The following is a 25,132-nucleotide window of genomic DNA, read 5'->3' as shown; positions in this document are numbered from 1 at the left end:
ATGTTAGTATTAGGTTTAAAGGACAGCAGCACGTTTAAGGGGTAAAGTTCAAAGCAATCTTTAATTCTTCTGCATGTAATACAACAGTCTATTTTAAATGAATGTCAAATCATTCAGTATATTAATTTTTTTTAAAAAAACCAACATTGAAAATGGCACTCCCAGCCGGCGGCAAACAGCTGCTGCGGCAGGAGGGCATGTTTTGCCCCTCTGGAAGGAGGAAGTGGCAGTTGCTGCGCTTGCCCTGTAACCGGGGCCGCGCACGAAGGGTGGAGTTTGGTTGGGCTCTTCCTGCTGCTCTGCCCTTTGCCACCTCAATACGCCTCGTGCTCAGGAGAAGCAGGACGTTTCTTTTGCGTCCCCGGCACAAGGAGTGGGTAACACAGCGGGGCCCGGCCAGGCAACGGAGCAGCTCCGTCGGGCGAAGCTGTGTTTGGGAGCATTGTTTCTGGCATTGAGCGGCCTAAGCACGGCACGCAGGGGCTTTTCCCAGTGCAGTTCATCCAGGCACCTGTGGGCTAGGAGGTGGCTGAGGCGCAGCACGCGGCGCCTTTCCCGACGCCACTTATCCCGGCGCCACTCCTCCTTTCGGCTTTTGCCTCCCTTGTCCCACACTATTCTTTTCTCAGGCATAGTGGTGCTCCTCTTTGGCCTAATTTTCAGGATTAGGCACCAGTGGGCCTAGCAGCCAGTTTGGGTGGGCCTTGGAGGCCATAGGCACTAGTGGGCCTAGCAGCCATTTTGTGTGAGCCTTGTAGGCCATTTTGTGAGATGAGGCAGTACCGAGTCGACAGGACCTGCTAGACCGCATAACAGCATTGGAGCAATCCCGCAGGGTTCTTGACGTGGATCCGGTGGCCAAGCATAAGAGGCTTGTTAGGGCGGCATCAGAGGCATCCTATATTAATGAAATTTTGTCCCGTATTTCTGCTCTCGAGGGTTCGTCTGGCAGCGGAGGGACAGCTAGCACATTGGCTGCCAGACCATCTGCCTCTCAAGCAACTGAAGCTTTGTTGGTTGATCCTGGCCTGGCCGAAAGATGCGATGGTGGAGAGCCTGACCAGGTAGTGCTAGCACTTCAACACCAAGAGTTGGATGGTAAGTCTTCCTGGCCTCAGCGGGGTACCAGGTGGCCATGGGGGCCTTGGGGTCAGGCCGCTACCCCCATACCCCCTTGTAAGCCGCCAGCTCCATATGAGCAGTCAGGCACATCGCAATCTGTGGGTTCCAGTGGTGTATGGCCGCTTTGGGGTCATCCATCCCCCAAAAGTTGGATGGCCAACTTTTGCATCCCAGTCTCAGATGGGGATGGGTACTGTGGCTCCATGGGGGGCTTTTTATGGGTACCCTTGGGCGAGTTATGGCTCAGTTCCATACAGGGCATTCCCCTTTGCAGATATGGCAATGCCTCTTGGGGACCACTTGACCCCGGCAACAAGGGAAGAGATCCTCAAGGGTGAGTATGTGGGTGTCTTTACCCTTCTCTTCAGGGAGCTGGAGAAGAAGAATAAAGAGGACCTTGGGGATCGGGATAAGGAACGGCTTAAGCGCTGTAAGGTGGATAGGACTTGGGCCAATTGGTTGCCAGGGTTTCTTATCTTTGCTGGGGTCATAGCACGCGCCCAGCCTTGGAGGGCATCACCCCTGTTTCAGTATATGGACATTGTATACAGGGGGTATACGGACTTTGCCGGTGCAGCCTGGCTGCAATACGACAAAGAGTTCCGCATGCGGGCTGCTCTCAATCCTTCCCTGCCTTGGGACCAAGTTTAACAGCAGCTTTGGCTGCAGTTGATCTCCCCAGCCAAGCCTAACGCAGGTGATCGATCTGATAGCAGTCACTTCATCCAGCGGTCTTCCACGCTAGCTGGATGGTTGACTGGATGGTTGAAGCAGAGTCGGCTGAGATTGAATCCCTTGAAGACGGAGGTCCTGCATGTGGGTCTAGGGTCCATGGGTGTGGGACTCCGGCTCCCTGCTCTCGACGGAGCGCTACTTACGCCGGTGTCGAGAGTGAGGAGCCTGGGGGTGGTCCTGGATGCTTCCTTGTCTATGGAGGCACAGGTTGCAGCAGTTGTTAGATCCTCTTTCTTCTATCTAAGACAGGCTCGACAACTTGTCCCCTACCTATCGACCCATGACCTCACAACAGTGATCCAGGAAACGGTCACCCCCAGATTAGACTATTGCAACTCACTCTACGCAGGGCTTCCCTTGGGCTTGATCCGGAAACTGCAGCTGGTTCAGAATGCAGCTGCACGGGTGGTTGCCGGAGCACCAGTTATGGCTCATGTAACGCCTATCCTCCGTCAGCTGCACTGGTTACCGGTTGAGTACCGGGTCCGGTTCATGGTTTTGGTGTTGACCTATAAAGCCCTATGCGGACTGGGCCCAGCATACCTTCGGGACCGCCTCTCCCCATATGTTCCCCGGAGGTCGCTTCGATCAGCCACTAAGAACTTGCTGATGGTCCCTGGCCCCAGGGAGGTCCGCCTGGCCTCTACCAGAGCCAGGGCCTTCTCAGTTCTGGCTCCGACCTGGTGGAACTCTCTGTCTGAGGAAACTAAGGCCCGGCAGGATTTGTTATCTTTCCGCTGGGCCTGCAAGACGGAGATGTTCCACCGGGCATTTGGTGGGGGCTAGGCTGTCCTCTCGCTGGCCATACCACTGAAGACCTTCCACCACCCATGCAGGACAATGCTGCATTTTAATATTTAATATTCTACACCCGCCAATTTTAATGGTTTTTTATACGTTTTAATGTTTTTATAATGTTTTTACTGTTTTTAATTTGTTGTCAAACCGCCCTGAGCCCGTCTGATGGGGAGGGCGGTCTAAAAATGTAATTAAATAAATAAATAATAAATAGCTAGTGTGCACCCTTCTGGGGATCAGGCCACTCTGGCACACATGCTTTGCTGGGAGTTTGTGTCCCAAGGGGTATGTTGTAGGGAGCCATGCAAGTTCCGCCACGCGTGCCCAGTTTGTTCGGGACCACATGCCTTCATGGCATGTCAGTGTGCTGGGCAAGACAAGAGGCATGGACCAGGCAGTCCCGGGGTTTCCCAGCAGCAGGCGGGCACAGGGCCTTCACCACAATGAGGAGCAAGAGGGCAGGTTTGGTTCAGCTGCCTGGTTTAAGGTTGTTAATAGTTGTGTTTTTCTCTAGGTGCCGTCGTTCCAGAGCCGGTGCCCATTCAGGCTTGGATGGCGGAATGTATGAGTTGTTGTTTGTAGGTTTTGTGCCCGTGGCTCTCGCAGTGGTTGCAGGACCAGGGTTTGTATGTTCCAAGGCTTCCCCGCCGGGTGTGTGCAAGAAGCTTGGAATTGTTCTGTTTTGGGCCCATGGCCTGTGTGCCTGTGTGCGCATGTTCCCTGCCTGTTGGGCGGGAAGTTTGTAATTGTTGGGGCCCAAAGGTTCCCTGCCAGGTGTGTGCAAGAAGCTTGGGCCCAGGGTTGCGTTCGTCCAAGGCTCCCTGGTTGCAGCAGAGAGCTTGGGCGTGGGGTTCCCATCTGCAAATCTGGGCACATTTGCTTACCTCTACTGAGGGGATGGCTATACAACTATTTGGAGGAGGTGCGGCAAGGGTTTGGTGGGCTTTATGCCCTTGTGGGGTGCTATGGCCTAAGCAGAGGCTTGGCCTTAGCGTTGGCAGGTGAGGAGTTGGGGAATATTGAGCGGGCCGGTGACCACCCTTGGCATATCCTTATTTGTGGGGATTGGGGTCTGTCAGGAGCGGCTGGCTGCTGTATGGCCCAGTCGCGAGGTCAGATGCCCTGGTGGGCAATCCCTGGACAAGCCGGTTCCCCTAGCAGCTGTATGGTCGGGTGGGGGAGCTTTAAGGGGGTGAACCACTTAGCCAGGCCAGCCGGGCCCCAGCCATACCATGGATGGCTCGCAGCCAGGGCTGTCGGGGGTCGCCCATATAGGTCAGGGCGGAGGTCCAGGAGTGACCCAAGGCCTGACCTGTACCACTAGTTAAGCCCTTGCCGTGTTGACAAATATGTTGTTATAATTTAATAAAGCGGCCCTTTAATCCCAACACTTGTGTCTGCCTCTTCATTCCAACTGGGGGGCAATTATTACCTGCTTCCTAGAGAGGCCATTTCCTGTGCGACTTTTGCTGTTTTTGGCTACATTCACCTGCTTGTTTCCCCCATCCCAGTCAGCCAAGACTCCCTTCAGTATTGCCTTTCAACAAGTTCTAACACACACACTAGCCTAGTTCATGATGGGACTGTGGCTCTTTGGTATAACACCTGCGTTGCATGCAGAAGCTCCCAGGTTCAATCCTCAGCATCTCCAGTTCAAGGGTCAAGTGGTACTTGATGTAGAAGACCTCTTACTGAGCCCCTGAACAGCTGCAGCCAGTGAGAGTAGACAAGACTGATCCTGATAGACCCATATTCTCGGTCTCAATACAGGGTAGGTTCATAGGTTTAATGCCTGCTGCAGTGGGATGTGAGAAGTGAAACTAATAAAAAGCCTACCTGAATTCGTCTTTCTTCCTCTTCCCTTTTCTTCCTCTCCTCCTCCTCCTGTTTTCTCTTTACTTCCATCTCATATTTCCTGGGAAAAGATTGACAGATGCACAGAAAAACAGTTCACATCAAGAATGGCTATAACCTGTTACAAGAGGGGAAAACACAACTGCAATATTTCTCTGTAATGCCGATTTTAGATACCAGCAGCTGAAGTATCCCAGCTAGAAGTGGACATTGGGAAGAGGGATCAGAAGAAGGTGTTTTTGTGTGCCTTTTTAAGAGTATTTTGCTGTGTTTTTCTGCAACGAAACCTTGACAAATCATATATTCATACAACATTAAAAATGAATCAGATATACCCCTTGAGTTGGAGGCAGCAATTTATGGGCACAAGAATCATGGATCTTTTATACTGCTCCTCCTTTCCAAGTAGTCCTTTACAGTCTTGGGAAAACTGACTCCTCCAGTTGTGAGACTCACATGGACTAATAGCCTCATGGGTCTGAACCAAGAAGAAAGGCAGACAGGTTACCCTTGTCCTTCCTCTTCCATCAGTGCAGCTCTTCTTACTGAAGAGTGAAGAAGGGGGGATTTCATCCTATCAGCCCTCCTCAGCGCACGCCCCAAATGGTGTGCCTATTAGTCTGCTGATGGATCACTGGATCTGATCCCCTATTTTTTTTAACACAAAATAGTTAAGAGCATACAACAAGAATTCAGTGTAGTGAATCAGTCTGAAACTAACAGTTTGTCTTCTGTTCCTCTCTCATCACCAAGTTTTTAGGTAATTCCTCTTATCACAGACTTACAAATGTTTTAAGACTCTTCTCTACAATCAAATTGTACCCTCACTAAGATAAAAATGAATGCTAGCTGACTTTCAAACTGAATAGTGTTTTGTACAATTGTAATTTATGTAATGATATTATAATAGATCACATATGATTTTCAAAATAAATAAATGTACCCTGAATGAATTTATATAATACTAAAATAAGTTCCTTTTCAATGTCAATAGGATGGTATCTTGTCCATATTCACAGGTATTGGGGAGAGGAATATACAAGAAGTTGTTCCAAAGGGTGGAGTAAAATAACAGCCCTGCTGGTAGCCCTTTCTAAAACCATCTGTCAAAAAGTGTTGTCTTAGGAAAAACAGGAGCCAAGACCCTCTAATGACAGTTTTTAAAAAAAATTCTGAAGGAAGAGTCAGAAGCAGTGTTGCAGTAAGGTGATATTTGTCTTGTGGCAAATGTCCATCTGAAAAAGCAGCTGATGAGCACGTACTCTAGCACTGACATGGAAGATCCCAGGGAGAACAGAATGATCCAAGACTGACAATATATCCTTAAGTTAATGCACAAAACATGGTCTAGGCCTGGATGTGACGAAAGAGCAGTAGGTGCCTATTACACTTGAACAAGCACATGCTATACAACCATTAACAAATGAGCTCACTATTGGAAGAAATCACATCTTTCCAGTTCCTGCTTTATTGCCAGACAAGTATAATCTCTCTGCAACCAAAGTGTATACTAAAGGTAATGTGTGTGAAAGACAGTCAAAGCCAGGAGCATTGAATATGTACTACAGGCTAAGCAGATTGGACCCTGCGCTTCAAATGTGGCGCCATGGACAATTCTTCAAAGAAGAACCATTTGCAACTACAAAACATCCCTATGCCTTCATAACTGTTGACAAAACTCCTACAACGGACAATATCACTACTCACAGTCGCCTTTCTTCCTCTTCCTTCTTCCGACGCTGCTCCTCTTCCTCACGCCTCTTCCTCTCCTTTTCCATTTCCTCCTGGATGCGTTGTAGCCTTTCTGCCTCCTCCTGCTGCTGTTTCTTTTTCTGTAGTGCACTCAGGAGTTGTTCTGAGCTTTTAACCAGAGCGTCATACTCCTTCTGTATCTGCTCTCTCGGCATTACTGTGGCCTACCAAATAAACAATTGCGATACAACACAATGCCATGTTCAAATTACTAATGTTTTGTTTTCTGCAATGTTTCATCTCTGTATTCCTGTATTCAAATGTATGCTTTTTTTCAAACATCTGCAATGCATATCCTATTGTATTATTCATTGTATGTCCTAGCTAGTGATTGTATTGACTTACACAGTGTAATCCGCCTTGAGTCTGTGAGAAAGGCAGACTATAAATAACACATTTTAAGAATCATGTATGTGGCACTTTATTGTAATTTTGTTTGTTATGCTCTACAGGTTGATGTGGAAAAGGCAACTGAGAGGAGGGAAGCGCTTGTTTACAGACCACCCAGCTCACCATTAAGCACCCTTTCTGAGTTGGCAGAGCTGCTAGCAGACATGGTGTTAGAGATACCTAGACTTATTGTTCTGGGGGACTTCAACATCCATGCTGAGTGTTCCAAATCAGCCTGGCTCAGGAATTTATAGCTTCCCTGGCAACCCTGGGCCTCTCACAAATTGTGACAGGCTCTACACATGAAGGAGGCCACACACTAGACTTAATATTTTGCACTGAGCCTTTGAGGGAAAACCTTGGCTAAACATTGGAAATTCAACCAGAACTATGGTCAGATCATCATCTGCTGAAGGCAAAAGTGAATATAGCCCCAACACCCCACAAAATTGGGGGTCCAGTTAAATGATCCATCCACATAGGTTCCTAGACCCTTCCAGATTCCAAAATGCCTTGGGGTTTTTAGAATTCCAGATGCATGCTCCACAGAAGGTGCTGAAGGTGTGTGGAACACAAAGCTCCTTGAAGCTTATTGACACTATTGCTCCTTGTCAACCCCTCCGGCCCTTGGGACGGAAGCAAGCACCATGGTTAATCATGGAGCTGGCTGACCTGAAGAGGGCTGGAAGACGTCTAGAAAGACACTGGTGAAAAACTCGCGTGGAAGCTGATAGAACTTGCTACAGAATGCACTGGAAGATCTATGAAACAGAAATGAAAGCAGCAAAGAAACGTTACTTCTCGGCAACCACTGCGTCGGCTAGTTCGCAACTGTCCCAATTGTTCTGGGTATCCAGACACTTTCTAGCCCCGAAATCTGAACCTTTACAGTCCCAAGAACAGACAATTAGCTGTGAGGCCTTTGCTAAGTTTTTCGCAGATAAAATAGCATGAATACGCTCTGATCTAGATGCTAGCTGCAATACAAATGAGATAGAAGAAATGCTACAAACGAGATAGAAGACATGCTTAATACACCATCTAGCTTATATTTAGTCTGCTTTGAACCAATTACAATGGCAGACCTTAACAGGATCCTGGCATCTATGAAAGCCACTACTTGTGTGCTCAATCCTTGCCCATCTTGGCTGTTAAAATCAAGTAAAGATCAGCTAAGTGAACGACTAAGATGTTTTGTAAATCAATAGCTAACTCAAAACACCTTCCCTCGGCTGCTCAAACAGGCAGTTATTTGTCCACTAATTAAAAACCATCCCTAGACAAAACTGATGTGGCCAATTATCGTCCAGTCTCTAATTTGTCCTTTCTGGGAAAAGTGATTGAGAGGGCAGTAGCTGACCAACTCCAGTTCTTCTTGGATAACTCTAGCACTCTGGACCCTTTCCAGTCAGGTTTCAGACCAGGGCATGGGACAGAGATAGCACTAGTAGCATTAGTGGATGATCTCCGTCTGAATATAGACAAAGGCCATGCCTCCTTATTGCTCCTCCTGGATCTGTCTGCAGCCTTTGACACAGTAGACCATGCCATCCTGTTGAGGCATCCAGAAACAGAAGTGGGCATCAAAGGATGTGCCCTGGACTAGTTTAAATCATTTCTCATGGAACGGACTCAAAGGGTTGCTGTCAGAGATCAGCTATCTCCAGAATGGGAACTATCTTGTGGGGTTCCACAGGGCCCAATTCTATTTCCCATGTTATTCAACCTCTACGTAAAACCCTTTAGGAGAACTCATTCGCAGCTATGGAGTTGGGTGTCATCAATATGCGGATGACACCCAGCTCTACATCTCGCTATCCAGGTCCCTGCAGGATGCAGCAGAAATCTTAGATCGCTGCCTGACAGCCGTGGTGAAATAGCTGAAAAATAACAAATTGAAATTAAACCCAGACAAGACCGAAGTGATGCTTGTTGGGAAGTCAGATATTCTGAAAGACACTGTACTCCCCACTTTCGATGGAATTTGTTTACCCTTACTGACTCGGTTAAGAGCCTAGGGGTTATACTGGATCCAGCGCTACTACTAGAAAAACAAGATAAGGCAGCTGCAAAAAATGCTTTCTGCAATCTCACTCTAGCCTGGAAGATGGCTTCTTATCTTGACACAGCCAACCTGGCCACCTGGATCCATGCTATGGTGACATCAAAACTTGACCATTGTAATGCACTATATATTGGTCTCCCATCTAAGTTAACTAGGAGGCTCCAATTGGTACAAAATGCTGCAGCTCGATTGTTAGCTGGTGCAAACAGGAGCATGAACATCACTCCCATCCTGCAGTCACTCCATTGGCTACCTATCAGCTACCGTGCTCAATTCAAGGTACTGATTATTACATACAAAGCTTTTCATGGCCTCGGCCCAACATAACTAAGGGACCACCTCCCTTCCTATGTCCCTCCACGGCAGCTTCGCTCATTCGAACAGGGTCCCTAGCACGTGCCAGCCTGCACATGGGCAAAATCAACTGCAGTCCGTACACGGGCCTTCTCTGTGGTGGCCCCTACCCTAAGGAACAGCCTGCCTGAGGAGGTCAGGAGAGCTCCCACGCTCTCGGATTTCTGCAAACAATACAAAACTGAATTATTCAAAAAGGCTTTTTTACTCACATAGGAGGGCAGTATTGTAGGGTGGGGGTCTCGGATGTTTTGCCAATGAGTTGGGAACCATGGGCTCCACCATTATGTTGCTTTACATATTATCTGTTGCTCTGAATATGTACTCGTATATACTGCTTGTGCTTCATGTTGTCTAATGTCAATCCTAGAATGGATTATGTTCTGTTTCAGCAATCCTTCAACCCTGTATTGTCTCTGTAAACTTGTATTCACCTACCCTGTGACATTGTTTATGGAAATGTCCTTGACACTGTATGGAAATGCCTACCCTTGTCCTTGCTACTGATTGTACTAATCTCACACTATGTAATCCGCCTTGAGTCTCAGTGAGAAAGGCGGACTATAAATGACATAAATAAAATAAATAAATAAAGGATAAAAGTTCAAGAATATATTTTCAATTTAGGTACAAGTCTTTGTTTCAGTAGAGTATGAGGACACAGTATCTTATTTAAAATACAGTCAGAACTGGCAAGAACAATCATACTGCGTTTGGACGGAGGGGGCTGTTGCAAGCAAAAATTTCACCACCTCCTTCCATAATGCTCTAGAGGTTATTTTCTGTTCTGTATCACAGATAAAAGACATTTGAGTCTACAATCAGATTTATTACAGCTTCCCACAGCTTTAAAAATCAATTAACACTCTCATGTAACAAAAGAAAGATTAAACACAGCTGAAAAAGTGCTGTAGTAGGAGGCACAAGCCACTTCCTTTATCAGCAGAATGCTGACCTTCCCCGCATTCCTTAAAAGCTGATCAAATATATAAATTGGCAAACCTACATGCTAATAGAATTTCCAATTATATAATGCTCTGAAATTATACCCTTATTTGCAACAGCATACATTACTGGAAAAGAAAGCACCTTCATTCAGAGCAATACAACTTATGGTTGTTATGGGTTTTCCGGGCTGTATTGCCGTGGTCTTGGCATTGTAGTTCCTGACGTTTCGCCAGCAGCTGTGGCTGGCATCTTCAGAGGTGTAGCACCAAAAGACAGAGATCTCTCAGTGTCACAGTGTGGAAAAGATGTTGGCAGGTCATTTATATCTACTCAGGAGGGGTGGGGTTGAGCTGAGTCATCCTGTAAGAGTTTCCCAGGGTGTGGAATGCTAATGGCGGGAGGCTGAAGCATTCCACACCCTGGGAAACTCTTACAGGATGACTCAGCTCAACCCCACCCCTCCTGAGTAGATATAAATGACCTGCCAACATCTTTTCCACACTGTGACACTGAGAGATCTCTGTCTTTTGGTGCTACACCTCTGAAGATGCCAGCCACAGCTGCTGGCGAAACGTCAGGATCTACAATGCCAAGACCACGGCAATACAGCCCGGAAAACCCACAACAATCATCGTTCTCCAGCCGTGAAAGCCTTCGACAATACATCAATACAACTTAGTCCGCCATGAAGATGCTTCTGCTTTAAAGATTGGCATCCTCTTATCGGAGAGGCATGTGTGATCCTATGGAAGTGCGGGAAAAGCAAGGAATGTGTGGTCTTGAGCAAAGAGTTGAAATAAAAACCCAAGTTTCTATCACTTCAGGGGTCAACTATACACTTCAAAGTGTGTGGGCAATTTCTGCAGAAATGGAGGTCAGAGCAGTTTCTGTATAAGGTTTTCAGTGGGATTTAGGGCCAGGAGTAGGGGAAGCTACCATGTTCCTTCCACTCCCAAGTCCAGAAAACTAAAACGAGTTAGCGAAGAATGCAGACATGAGAAAAGAAGATATACACTAAGAAAGAAAAAAGAGATCTTTGAAAAGGTAGTGTATAAATGTTCTAAATAAATACACTAAACAAGCACATTTGCTCAATTTGCCTACAGCTAAGGGGCTTTTCCTGGTGCAAAAGTTAAATTTGGCAAGCACAAACAGCCCTGTTCATTTTCAATTTTGTCTTAACAGCATGATGATTTGATTTAAAAATTCTTAGAATGACATTTGCCAGAAGCAACATGCTCCTTCTGTAAAGCATTAAATGACATATAAGATATTCCTGCTGTGAGTACATCTTACCTTAATCTTGGACATCAAGGCATCAATAGACATTTCAAGATCCGTGATCTGCTTGTTCACCTCCGCTTTCCCCCCTTTCAGAGCATTTACCACTTCATTGAATCTATCAAGCCTCTTCTTCAGTGTCCGAACCTTTATTAGGCCATCAATGCTGAAAAGGGAACATTTATGTTTGAGAGGTTCAAGCAGCCACAGAGTAGGTCACATATGTAGACTGCAATTCTGTACTGTCCTCAAAGCCAATGGAACCCACAGGAGAAGTACAGATGGAGTAACAGAGAAGAAGAATGCAGATGCACAAATATACAAGCAGACCCACTGGCCTTGCACACCTTGTGCTGCTTCTCAGTTCCTGCAACACAATTCAGAATGTAACTAATGGAAAAGAACAATAAAGACTTGGGAAACAACTGGAGAATTTGGGAAACCACTTCCTCACCCTTTAAGATTTCTTATTTCAATTTTTCCAGTGTAAAAATTGGAAATGTGGAAGAGCTCTGGGAAAAAAACCCCTACTCCTATAAATACTGTATTTGTTATAAACCGCTTCGGGCCTCGTTTCGAGGGGGAGGCGGTCTAAAAATCTGAAAAATAAATAATCTTTTTGAAACACTTTTAAGACAACATTTTATTCAAAATGAGACTCATGAAGAGTTTACATTCGCCCCTCTAATCTACATAATTAAATAAAAAAATCCTGCTTATATTGTAGACATATATAATGGATTTTTCAGGGTAAGTTCATTGTTTAAATGTGATATGGTTCAATGTGCATGATAATATACTACTGAAGAATCTGATGTTTTCAATGTTAAATTTCAACTAAATATCCAAATACTCGGATAGTCTCAGTCACAATAAGGCTGTTCTTGTCCAAATAATAAACACTTTACAACAAAATCTACATTTTCTATTTCCAGCACTCATATAGCAAAATCTAAGATGTTCTAAGGTTGCACAGGGCACAACAGTTTGAAGTTCTCTCTCTAGTATTGTTCAGAGTTTTCCACTTATACTTAAATTGCAAAAATATGTCAAGTCGTACAATTTCCTATGCTATAAAACTGTACACTGCTAAAGTAGTAAAACAAGTTTAGGTTTGATAAAGTATTACAAACATTTCATTTTTTGCCAAAAATTCTTTTTTTTTCAAAAAATGAGAAAGATCTCTATTAAAAAGCAGTAGGTAAAGAAACACCAACACACAAAGCAATAATATTAAGGATTGGGGTGGAAGCACCAACACAGAGCTTTATGGCTGATTTTGTCTTACCGTGGTTTATGCTTTCTCTTGCATAGCCACATACGAATCGTCTTTTGTATTTTAATGCAGGCACCAGCTCTGTACCTTATTTTGTTTTTCACTGCAAAATACAAACAATAAATGCAGACATCCTCATAAACAGAAAGCTACCACACATCTCCAGACACACAATGTTGTAAAACCAGAGAAAGATAAACCAAGTAAAGGCAAACAACTGTTTGAAAACCTGTAAATTCAACACAGGTTTTTAAACTAACGGATAATGTGCAATTAAGACACAGTGTCGTCAATGATTCTTTCGTGAGTGGGATGTCAGACCTGAATACATTTCCTGATAGTCAGCTATGGAACTTGTAGGCTTACTGTATCAAACCAGAAGTCCATCTAATCAAGCATGCCATTTAGAATAGAGGCACAGCCCAGATATAAACAGACCAGAAGCCACTGGATAGAAAATCAGACACTGGGATAAAGATATACTGCCTCAGGATTTGTTGGTTCCACTTAATCACAGTGTCTAACAGCTGATGACAGGCTAGCTCTATAAATTTGTCTAAGCCTTTTGAATAATAGAGAATATCTAAACTAGTGGCTATCGCCACTTTTTGTGGAATGAAATGAATCCATTTATTAATTATGCATGGTATATGGAATGGTAGCTTTGAAAAAAATACTGGACAGTTTCATTGCATAAACTAGGGTTTTTAACTACTCCACATGCAGATGCTCAAGACCAGATCAGGGCCATAGGAAGCTGTCAAAACGTGCTGTTTTCTCTACTGATACAGCACTTGAATACATACATTTAATAACAGAGAGAGAACACCACTGAATCTTCTTCCAACGACTGCAGATGAGCCAATGGTTGACTCGTTTAACCAACTCAGCAAGGTGATCTGGGTCAGACTTCATGATCTGATCAAACTCTGCAAACTGAAAGAGGACACCAGCATCACATAAGGGAATGTTGGGAGATGCAGGTCTCCAGGGTAAACAGAATGCTGTAACCATGTCAAACATACACTGGCTGCCAGTGTATCCCTAGACCCTATTAAAAGGGTTGGTTTTGACCTAGGAAGCCCTTCACAGACAGGGACCTGTATATCTAGATGAGAGGCCCACCCCCACCCCCCACGCTATCTTCTTGTCAAGACAGTCTGGCAAAGGGCCCAGTTTTGAGCACAACATAAAGGAAAGATGCACAGTTGGAGCCAGGAGCTATTCACGTAGCCACAGCCACAAAGGTTATAGATTAAGTTAAGGAAGTTCAACAACTAATATCTCTGTGGCTCTTAGGAAAAGCCATAAAGCCTATTTGCTTGCTAAGGCTTTAGGAGTGAAGGTTGTATCTATGAAGAATGTGGGTTTTTAGACATTGTTCTGTTCCTGAAATGTTTATCTTCATATATTATAAGGATTAAAGTAAATCTGTTGTAGACTACCAAGCATACAAAGTGCGAGACACACATTTTAAATCATTAAATAAAATATGAAGATAGCCACGTATATCTGAAGAATGGGGGGGAAAACAAACCAAAGATTAAATCGTCTGTAATGCAGCTTTCGTGCTACCTTGCTTAGTGGGAAAAGCAGCAAAAATCATTTCATTTCATGTTCATAATCTTTTCTTAGATAATAATGCTGCTTACCTTGCCAGGCCTAAAAAACACTTTGGTTAATCCAAATTTGTAATCGTTTTCATTTAAACCAAGGGCTTTGAAGAGCGCCTGCAACAAAAGAAAAACAATTTGAGAAAGGTATCTCTGGAAAGAGCAACACTATTAATTATGAAGAAGAAAGCTAGAGGCAGTATATTGAGCATTCTAGAAAGTAATACCTTGCAGAAGAGCCTAGGATCCAATCGGGTCAGTTTTGCAGGCATATATTTTTTATACATGTTATACAACTCGTGGAAGGAAGCTCGTGATGGGAAGCCACCTTGCATCAAATCCAAAACAGACACCATGCCTAGAATAAAGAAAGGAATTAAGGAGAAAACAGTTCTCACTCTGTAGTGGAGTCTCATGCCTGTCATAGTCTAATCCAGAAATCGTTAACCAGAGTACTGGATGTAAGCAGATACAGTATAGCTGAAGTCAATAATCTGGGGGGGGGGGACGACTGTGTAGCTGCATTGGGTCATCTGCTGATTTGACAGTGGTCGTTCGAGTTTCTTCAGGTAGACAGAGGGTCCCATCTGTGAAACTGGATCCTTCCATTATAATTCTGGATATCCTGCCTAAGGAACATCATTGTTCTTTGTATCCCTAGATTATCTGAGCTATGGCCTTATCTGGACTTCTCTGTATTCTTGTAAGCATCCATTAGTCATTTTCAGGCCAAATATCTTTTAGTGCCTAAAGCTCCACTTCTGCCTCTACACACCCCTTTCCCCAAATCTCCAGTGCCTGTATTCACAATGTACAACCAAAACATTTACCACTGTACAGGTGCAGCACCAAAACATCACAGAAAGCAAGCAGGAACCACTTATGTAGCATAAAGGAAGTCCTGCCCGAGCCAGAGGGGATAGTGCAATGACTGCCAGTGCAATGATCGTTGGAAAGTGGAAGCAGCATGTGCATAGATGCCTGGCAGGATGATCCTCTTCTGGAGGACATCTCACTCATACCAGTATATCAGCTCTGTCTCAGTTTGTTCCTGCCTACTGCCCTTGCCTTGTGCATTAGTGTAAAGTAAGAGTGGTATTCCAAAATAATGGTTATTTCTAAAAAAAAAAAATCCTAATAGACTGTTGACATAGCAATCACATTCCATATAGGGCACTAAAGAACAGAGGGGATTCAGATCTGATTATATTAAGTTATTTTATGAATTCACATCCCTGGGAAACAGGAATGAAAGAAGGCATCCTGGGTCATATGTTTTGAAAATTGGAAGAGAGTCAAAGACAGCAGATACAGGACATCTGGGATAATGTACTCTCAATTACTTGCCACTGGCAAAAGGCTGGCCACAGCATTAAACATACCATAAAGCTCTCAAACTATCATCTGGAACAGCTTTTCACAGAATGTTAAAGTATCCATTCTTTAGGTTACACAGGCACAAACTAGATTCAGAAAGAAAAAAAAGGCAAATGCTTCTCATTATAAATTAAGTCAATAAATTAGGTCAATCGTTAGCATTACCAGTTGGCAGATGTTACTACAACACTGCAAGCCAGACTGCTGAATCCTGTCTATATGAATTCTAGTTCAGAATCTCCATAAAGGCATAGTCCATCATTATTTCTTATATAAATAGAGTTTCAGCCATACTCAGGTCCCCACAACAGACCAACACCAAAACTGTAAGACTGAATTTGGAAGCACACATTAGGTGGCATCAGTATACTGGCACAGAACTTCACGCTTCAACACAGGGAAAACCTCAAACACACTGTACAGAAAAGGATAATGATGAGAAGCTGGTTACTACCATCTTCATTGAATGACCTGAATGACCAGAACTGTTCAAAACCAGTTCCTCAAATATTTGTAAGAAAACAGCAGAAGTGCAAGATGAGTGGAATACAAACAGCTAGACTTAATTTCTAACAATCCGAAAAGCAGTCTCTAGAAACCCAACAGTACGAGTCACATTTTTATCCTGCCCTTCCTTGAAGCAGCTCCGGACAACACACACAGTTCTCCCTTCTACAATTTTTCCAGAAGATCCCTGCAAGGTACGATAAGCTGGGCCTGTGCATATGGCCCAAGAATATGCCTTGAGCTTCAAGAGGTATCAACCTGGATCTCCCCAGTCATAGCTGAACACTCCACCACACTGGCTTTTCAAGAGCAAGTGCCTGAATAACTTATTTTCCAATTCATACAACTCAAAGGTCTTTACCATGAAGGATGGAGAATAACCAGACAACTGACATCCAAGACAATTTATTATTTGCTATCATACACTATTATACAAAGTCATCTGACACTCCATCCCCTCCTGAATGAGACGTTAATTATCTGCTCTATTACAAACCATCTTTTCAGACTGGTTTTCACTGACAGAGAGAATAAGTAGAGTCCTTTTTGGGAGAAAGGAAGGTTAGCAAGTTGGATGTGCCTTCAAACACATGCATATCTATATTGGGGATGTGTCCACACATTTTATTTAGCTTTAGACAGAAAGAAGTTTCTTTGCTGATATGTTAGAGATGATGATCTTACAGTTTATTTTTATTTTTATGTTGTGGGCTTTAAAATGTGACCTTGGGAGAAAAATCCAATAAACGAGAAGCATGCATTTTGCCATGCAGTCACAGTTCCTTCCAAAAAAGGGGAGAAATGCAACACACTGCCTTCTGTACTTATTCTTGGTGACATTTGTGTTATTTTGATTTCTCTCTTCAGCTACCCATATTAACAAGGCTTTTATTTTATGGGGGAGGGGGGTATTTTAAAATTTACATGAGCTTGTTTCTCAACCTGAAGACCAAAAAAAAAGCCCATAAAACACAACTGGCTCAGGAACAATCAAGAAATAAAGAGCTTCATTACTCTCCCTCTCCCATCCCTTGCAGCCTCATAATACTGCCAAGAACTATCAGCCTTCAGATGATCAGCCAAAAATTGTATCAATAGATCCCTAATTAAAGCAAAGTGGTTAAGTAGTTGTGACTGACTTGCTAAATTTAATGTAACATGCTGCTTGACATGATGAGCAATAGGGAGGTTGCCAATAGGAACCAGATGCTTAAAGCCTCATGGCCTCGGGTATGCTAAAAATGAGCAGGAGCTTGAGAGAGAAGCCAGGAGGACAAATAACAAAGCTAATAAATGGAAATAAGGATCACATCAGGAAAAATTATAAGGGTACGACACCTAGGCCAAACCAGTGTAGTATTCCAAATTTGCTAACTCCCAACCTGCACCCACACAAGTCTCATCAGATGTGTGATGTACATTAACTGAGAGATCCAGGTGAGACTGATACGTCCACACATCATTCAGTTTTGTGCTGTCACTGCACTATAGCGTTCATTCACACCACTGTGTGGACAATCATTGCTATAAAGCAGTTATACCACTATATATTGTGGTAGATCAGACTTCAATAAGAATACAAATGATTTTTAAAGTAAACAAAATATGATGCACTGATGCTATTGCTGACTTGCACATACATTGAAATAGGGATGCCCACACTGACTTTAGCAGAAGTTCCATTTAGGATCCCTACAGGTTTCAGCTGTGTAGCCCAGTCCTATGTTTGTTCACTAAGAAGCGTTCAGCAGGCTTGCATCCAAACAAGCAATTTGATCTCACAGTATTTGGAATGCATCCTTGATTTACTTGGGGAGATTGTGCCTTCATAAGAATGAGTGATAACAAAAACTTGCACTATGAGCTATACATTTCCAACTAAACTTCAAAGTCAGCCTTTTGCACCTCAGACTTTTTTGTATTATTTTTAAGAGTCACAAAACATACCAGAACGTAAGCTTTTATACAGATATGAAAAAGAGAGCATCTTGCTTTCTTGAGGATTTGGTTTAAAAATTGTAAATCACATGAATTACAACAAATTAAATGCAGCCATAATGCTTACTGTCATGACTTGTAGTTAGACATGGGCATGAACCACATTACGAACGCAAAACCCCCACGAACCACCTGATTGTCTGTTCGCGATCCGGCAGTTTGCGAGTGTCCAAGGCCAACGAACCAGTGTTCGTAAGAAGCCCAGTTCGTTGCGTCCGTCTGCGGTTTCTTGAAGCCAGACAATCAGGCACCATCAATCAATTCCCTTGGAAACAGAGCCGGGGGAATGCCTGAACTCTGTCTGCACTCCTTCTGTTGCCCTGGAAACCCGAATCGAAGCCCAGCTTACCTTGATCGGCAGGTCTTCCTTCCAACCATGGAGCTGCAAAGTGATTACAACTTGGGAGAGGACACCCGGGGGAGGGAGGGGGGGTGTTCTGTAGCCATGGGCTCTCCAATCTCACCCCTGCAAACCCTTTGAGTACACCCCTTGCACACTGGGCCAATGTCAACTGGTGGCTCTAATTGTATCGAGTGTGAGTTTCCTGCGGGCCTTGGATCGGAGAGGGTATAACTCCAAGATCCCTACTGCAATCTTGACCAAACTGGGGTGCTGGCTGGAGGAGAGCCTGCTAAACACTCCCTGTGAATATGGGCTCTCTAAGTCCAACGGGGGCTGTTCTGACCTCCATGAACCCCGAACAGGTTCGTCAATGGGAAATGTTCGTTGCGGTTCATTAGTTCGGTTTTGTTGGCGGTACCGAACCACAAATTCGTTAACTTTTTTTGGTTCGTGCCCATGTCTACTTGTAGTAGCCTTGATCGTCTGTTTCCCTGCCCTATGTCTAAAATACGTAGCTTATGTGTCATTTTAGCACAGATCTCCCTGTGATGGCTTCTCAGATTACACAGGGAAGGGAAACAGACAAAAAAGCAGTCTGACCTTCTTCACCGGCCTCCCCCCTTCAAAAGAGACTGAAGAGACATGCAAGAAACTACCAAATATACATTTTTCTTCCTATACACAGTAGTTAGCTCTTCGTAGCAGCACAACTGTTGATGCCAGTGCAGGACCTCCAACCTGAATGTACTTGTGCAGCTTGAGCAGATAACATGATTCCACCCCCTCAAAGACATGCCTCCATTACCAAGGTGGTGGGAGGAATGTGGCTGTAAAAGTATAAGATTTTCATAACAGAAATCTCTCTCAGTGCTCTACAAAAAGCTGGCACATTGTTATGGCAAGGAAGATTAATAATATGTTACCATCAGTGCAGTAATTAAAATGGAATCCACTGTTTGTTATGTTTGGGAAGGCAATAAAGATTTCAGAAGTGCTCAGATGGGGATGGCATATTTTTCTTTCTAATAAGATAGTGTATTATTATCAGCTTGTGCTCAGGAGCATATATTTAAGTTTCCTTTTTTATTGCAGACATTAATTTTGAAGAACACAGAATTCCAGTCCTCTTTTCTTTTTACTTTTCAATATTTAAAGGTAGTTTCGGGTAGGTAGCCATGATTGTCTGCAGTAAAATTGCAAGATTTAAGTCCAGTGGTACCTTAGAGACCAACAAGATATTCAGAGTGTAAGCTTTTGAGAGACAAAGCTCCCTTCTTCCCTGTATCTGATGAAGGGAGCTTTGACTCAAAAGCTTATATCCTGAAAATCTTGTTAGTCTCTAAGGTGTCACTGGACTAAAATCTTAATTTAAAAAAAAAAACACTTAAATTTGCCGTTAAAATTTTTGGGCTCAAACAACTCGGCGTGTAGTTTTTTCAAAAAGACACAATAACAATGCTACTAGAACTAATTCAAACAAACCAAATTACCTGAACATTGGAGCTGCGACAGAATCTGGGCACCTTCAAAATGGTGGCTCGTCATCTTTAGATTAGGCTTAATGCAGCGAATAAAGCTAGATCCCTATTGGAAAGACAGTGGGTTAGCAGTATCATAAGAATATCTGTGAATCACTGAAGAGTAAAAATAACAGCTTTTGAAGCTTCAGCTCTACTTGACTCCACAGGCCTCCTGACAACTGATCTTGAGCCTTAAGCTGTCTATTAAAACCTCAAGTTATTTCACCTTCGGCAAAACTAGTACTTAGGAGAGACATTTAAACATAATTGCTATTGTGCTACTGAATCACATTAACTTTTTCCTCCACTGTTATGATCACCTTCCTTACAAAAGAGAAGGAACGCTTGTAAGAGATTTCTTGTTTCATTTAGTAAAAAGCTGGAAGTTTCCAAAGAGGGCACAGCAATACACAACCAGATTATTTGAGAACTAACTTGGTAGTTCAGCCATTCTCCCTCCCTAGACCTTTTTCCCATCTAAGCACTAGTTGGTTTTTCTCAAAGCTTTTGCAACAGAAAATTCCTTTTGAGAGAGAGATGGACAAAGTAAAGAAAAATGCACAGGGAGGTTTTGTAAATGTAATATAACTTTTTCTTTTTTCTTTAAGGAAGTTTTCTGTGCCTAATATATAACAGTAACAATAACTGTGCTTATATACCACTCTTCTAGACAGATTAGTGCTTCACCCAGAGTAGTAAATAAGTGAGTATTATTATCTCCACAATACAGCTGGGGAGCAGGGGCTGAGAGGAGTGGTTTACCCAAGGCCACCTACTGAGCTGATGGCAGTAGTGGGATTCGAATCAGTAGAGCGCTGATTTGCAGCGAACCAGTTGACTACTGTGCAACAGCAGCAACTGAGCCAGGACCTTGGCATGCAGATTGTTGTATCTACACACTGCGATTAAGTACAGACTAGGGTGATGTTTCTACAAACCTCAGGGAAACCCCAGGTTTACAGAGAAAAATCCCAAAAAGAAAAAAAATGTTGAGATATAGATTATCATTTTGGAGAAGGGAGAACTAGTCACTTGTGATTGCATGAACAATACAACAACAGTTCATGCAATCATGGAACTCGAGCTGGCCAAAGGAATCTGACTGGTGGGTGGACACGGAGGAGGAATGGGAGCCACTACCCCCACCAATACATGAGCCAAGTCTGAAGAGGTGCTTCAAATGGGTAGGAAATCAGAAGGAGTGGAAACTGCTTTCACTGCCAGAGCAGCTGCTACAGCAGCCATGTGAGCAACGCAGGAAGTGGTGGCACTGCAGGCGTGCAGGCTGGCAAAAAAAGGACTGGATCCCCCCAGTTCAGATGGGCAGGTGGGGGGAACTGAAGCCACTGCCTCCTGCATGAGACAGGCAGGAAGTGGAAACTGGAGCCTCTGGAGTAGACATGGGCACGATCCAAAAAATAATCCCGATTTAGCTGATCGTGATTCTGTGGCGGCGCCGAACCTAGGTACCCGAACCTCGCCGATCAAGTCCCATTTCCGATACAGAATCGGGAATTGGGAAGGCCGACGCGGGAGGGTGCCCCACCACCAACACTCCCCCAGACCAGAGTGACCAGGCACTAGAGTGTGTAATACTGTGTGAGCCCTCAGCCAAGGAGGTGCCCGCTGAGCTTGGCCCCAGAGCTAGACGGCAGCCCTGGAAGCAGAGAGAGAGAATAGGAATAGAGCCCAACCCCAGCTGCAACACTACCCCCCAGACCTGAGCCCTCAGCCGAGGTGCCCACCGAGCTTGGCCCCAGAACTAGGCAGGAGCCCTGGAACCAGAGGAGACAGCTCCCTATTCCCTAATTCCCTATCTGCTGAAGCCCAAAGCTAAAGCACCCCCCCTCTCTCTCTTGCGCTTTCTCTCTCCAAAAGCAGCAAGCGAGAGCTCGCCTCTGTCCCACTCCACCCGCAAGCGGAAAGTGAAACTTTGTTGCGTAGCACATGGCTATCTATAAAGCCTGGGTCTGCTACGCAGGAGGGCTGTGTTTGGCCGTAAGAGCTGCCTCTCAGGCTTTGCAGGGATGAGATTCGAGTGCCCATGGCTACAGAAGAACACCCCCTTCCCCCGCCCTCCCCTCTCTTCTCCCAAATGGACGAGACGGGCATGTGCTTTTCTGGCTGCTCCGTGGTTGGAAGGAAGCCCTGCTGATCAAGGAAAGCTGGGCTTCTATTCGCGTTTCCAGGGCGACAGAAGGAGGGCAAACAGCTCCGGCATTCCCCAGGCTCCGTTTCCATGGGGCTCTGTTCCCTCAGGAACAGATGGCTGGCGCAAGACTGTCTGCAGACTGCAATCCCGAACGTAAACCAATCGATCTGATCGAGACCCGATAGAGCGCCCCACCCGACCGCTGAACCGGGAGCCATGGACAGAACCGATCAGGCCAGTCCCGATGGCACAAACACCAAAATCGGGGCAATTTTCAGACCATAATTCCGATCGTGCCCAAGTCTACTCTGGAGTCGCTGCCACTCCTACTGTATGAGTCAAGCTGCCACTGGTGGTAGTGCTGCAAACCAACAATATAAGTAATGTAACAAATTACCAACAGTATAAGGAATGTAGCAAATTTAATAACGTTTTTTAAAGTTTTCCCATTCTTTCTTTTCGAGCATATATTCCAACTTGGTCCTATATTGATTATATTTGTTAATTATTATTGTACTAGCGGCAGAACCTGTTGTGAAAGAATACAATGGGCTCTAGCAGCAGGCTGCCAGGCCAGGCAGCAGCTGGCCACTGGGCCAGGCCGTGGATCAGATGGGCAGAGAGAGAGCCTTCTCCCTGCCCAGCTGAGCAGCAGGCGGGCAGGACTCCACCGCCACCCCCCCTCGCCCGCAGATCAGCTGAACAGAAAGAAATCCTCTTGGCCCAGCTGACAGTGGGTGGGAAGGCTCCGCCACCACCCTCTTGCCTGCATATCAGCTGGGCAGGGAGAAAGTGGCTGTTCACCCACCTTCTCCCTGCCCAGCTGAGAAGCCCCGAAGCAGCAGGAAGGCCTGGCGCCATGGTGGCAGGCCTTCTTGCAGCCCCGCGGTGGGAAGGCAAACCGTTTTCCCCCCCACTCACTTCTTACCCCTGCATTCTGTGCATCCGTGGGGATAAGAAGTGAGTCGTTAGCAACATGGTTTGCCTTTTATGTCTTAGAATTGTTATTACTGGGTAATAACTATGTTTGACTACTTAAGAAGGCCACATGGCCGAAATGCATTTAGTCAGGGTCACGTAAGATTCTGGTTTGAGTTTTTTTAATAAGATTTTAATCTGTATTGAGGCTATATTTGAGCATATTGAGGCTATATTTGATGCATATTGAGGCTATATTTGATGCTGTATTGAGGCTATATTTGATGCATATATTTTGTTGTATATTATATATGTTCTGCATTTAGTAAGTTTAATATTTGGCACTGTGATTGAGATTTCTTAAACCTTCTTGGTTCTTAATTCAATTTTGTTTGGGGTTAAGTTCCCCCCCTTCTTTTTGTCAAATTTTTGCTGCGTGAGAGGTCCAGCAAGGTAGCAGGGGAAAGGATGGGATTCCCCCTGTACAAATCTCATGCTTGTATATTTTTAATGTCACCATGACACAGTGGGTTTTTTTTTTAAAAAAAGAGATGCCCCTAAGGAACATTCAGCAAGCCTCTTTATTTGTGAAAACTGGGTAATATCCAAGAAGTTCTTTCTAAATCACTGAATTCATTAGTGGAATAACTGTACTTAAAAGCTTTTTATTACTCTTAACTATTCTCCCACCATTTCCCTCCTATGCTTTTTTAAAAACTCTATTTTCCTGTCCTTGCCTTCTACGACATCAACTGCTATATGCAGTGTCTGAATCTAAAGCCAAAAGGAAAGATGCCCACCCAGCTCTCACAAGAAACAGAATAAAGTAACAGGATATACAGGCTGGGATAACCCATTCCCTCCACTTTGTAGAAGAACACCCTTTACACCTTTCAGGTTACTTTAATATAGCTATATCCTGAACATCTTTCTCCCCGCTCCCTTGCACAGCCTCCCCCCTCTCCCCCCAAAACATACAATTTTGACAGGCTGTTAAAGCAAGGTGTTATCGTTATTTCTGCAAAAGCCTGCCACAGGAGAAAAGGAGTTGAAATAACATTCTCAATTCAAAACTTATGAGCTCTAAGTAGAAAGTAGGTGCCATCAAAGCAAGACAGTACATGGTAAGTCCAAAGACCTTCAGAATCCCAGGGAAAACAAAAAAGTTACCAACCCCCCCCCCCCCCAAACTAACAACTCATTTATTAAGAGTGCTTTTAATAAAATATGACATTTGCTGACTTAGGATTTAAAATCTTTAAGGAATTCCTCAACCTATCTACAGTGATTCAGTACGGCCAGAACCTCTCAGTCATTTATTCTAAACATATTCCCTGAAGACTCAGTGTAAACAAATACAAAAGAAAAAGAGAAACCTGAAGTGCAATAAATGGATAATGCTGTCAAATATAATCCAGAGGGCTGAAGAACTTCCTTTTGAACTTCATTTTGTTCACTACTTAAACTGTCATCTGATTTTGCTACGTACTTTATACCAGAAGTAAGAGAGGCTGAGAAGTTTAAACTAGTTTCTGTTATTCACAGTGTTTGTTCAGTGTTATTAGAGTGTATTCATTCCACAGAACTATGCTTACTATAGCGGATAAACTTGAAGTGGCTGAACTGAACCGTTTTGGGCCTCTGATTAAAATCTCTAAAGCACATCACTCCTCCTGTCATTTGCAAGTCCTGTACTTAATCAGTAAGGCTATGTTTCTGTCTGTCTGTTTCTCTCTCTCTCTCTCTCTCTCTCTCTCTCTCTCTCTCTCTCTCTCTCTCTCACACACACACACACACACACACACAGTTTGCTCAGTATGCCGAACACTGTTTCTAAGGAGTACAGCACAGAAACCATAAAATACATGCTGAAATCCTTAAATGCATCATACATCTTGTTTGTTTAGAACATTCCAGAACTATGGTCAATTGAGGTTAATTATAACCTTGTAATTATGTATACTGCATACACATCTGAGTAACAGGTTGCTCAGGAGAATAAATGTAGAACAGAAATAGATGAAACAGAACATGGAAATTAAACATACTAGAAACGTATATCCTTGAGCTGCTGTTACACAAGATAGGTTTCAAAAACATTATTTACACACACCCAACCTTTTGGAATT

General features: G+C 44.1%; 1 protein-coding gene across 5 annotated transcripts in view; it reads right to left on the bottom strand.

Annotated features, from left to right (window-relative positions):
• The window catches only part of MYO6 (myosin VI), a 159,511-nt gene that overhangs the window by 27,464 nt on the left and 106,915 nt on the right, over nt 1-25,132 (bottom strand). For all 5 annotated transcript variants that reach the window (XM_054974132.1, XM_054974126.1, XM_054974141.1 and 2 more), the window contains exons 20-27: nt 19,904-19,997; nt 14,416-14,546; nt 14,228-14,305; nt 13,382-13,511; nt 12,588-12,678; nt 11,315-11,465; nt 6,217-6,425; nt 4,492-4,570 (exon numbers count right to left, since the gene is read on the bottom strand). In XM_054974132.1, the coding sequence (XP_054830107.1) occupies nt 4,492-4,570; nt 6,217-6,425; nt 11,315-11,465; nt 12,588-12,678; nt 13,382-13,511; nt 14,228-14,305; nt 14,416-14,546; nt 19,904-19,997 (963 nt within the window). The remainder of the gene's footprint in view (nt 1-4,491; nt 4,571-6,216; nt 6,426-11,314; nt 11,466-12,587; nt 12,679-13,381; nt 13,512-14,227; nt 14,306-14,415; nt 14,547-19,903; nt 19,998-25,132) is intronic.

Source organism: Eublepharis macularius, chromosome 1, assembly GCF_028583425.1.
Source record: "Eublepharis macularius isolate TG4126 chromosome 1, MPM_Emac_v1.0, whole genome shotgun sequence".
Taxonomy (NCBI): Eukaryota; Metazoa; Chordata; class Lepidosauria; order Squamata; family Eublepharidae; genus Eublepharis; species Eublepharis macularius.
This window is presented reverse-complemented; position numbering and strand designations above follow the sequence as displayed.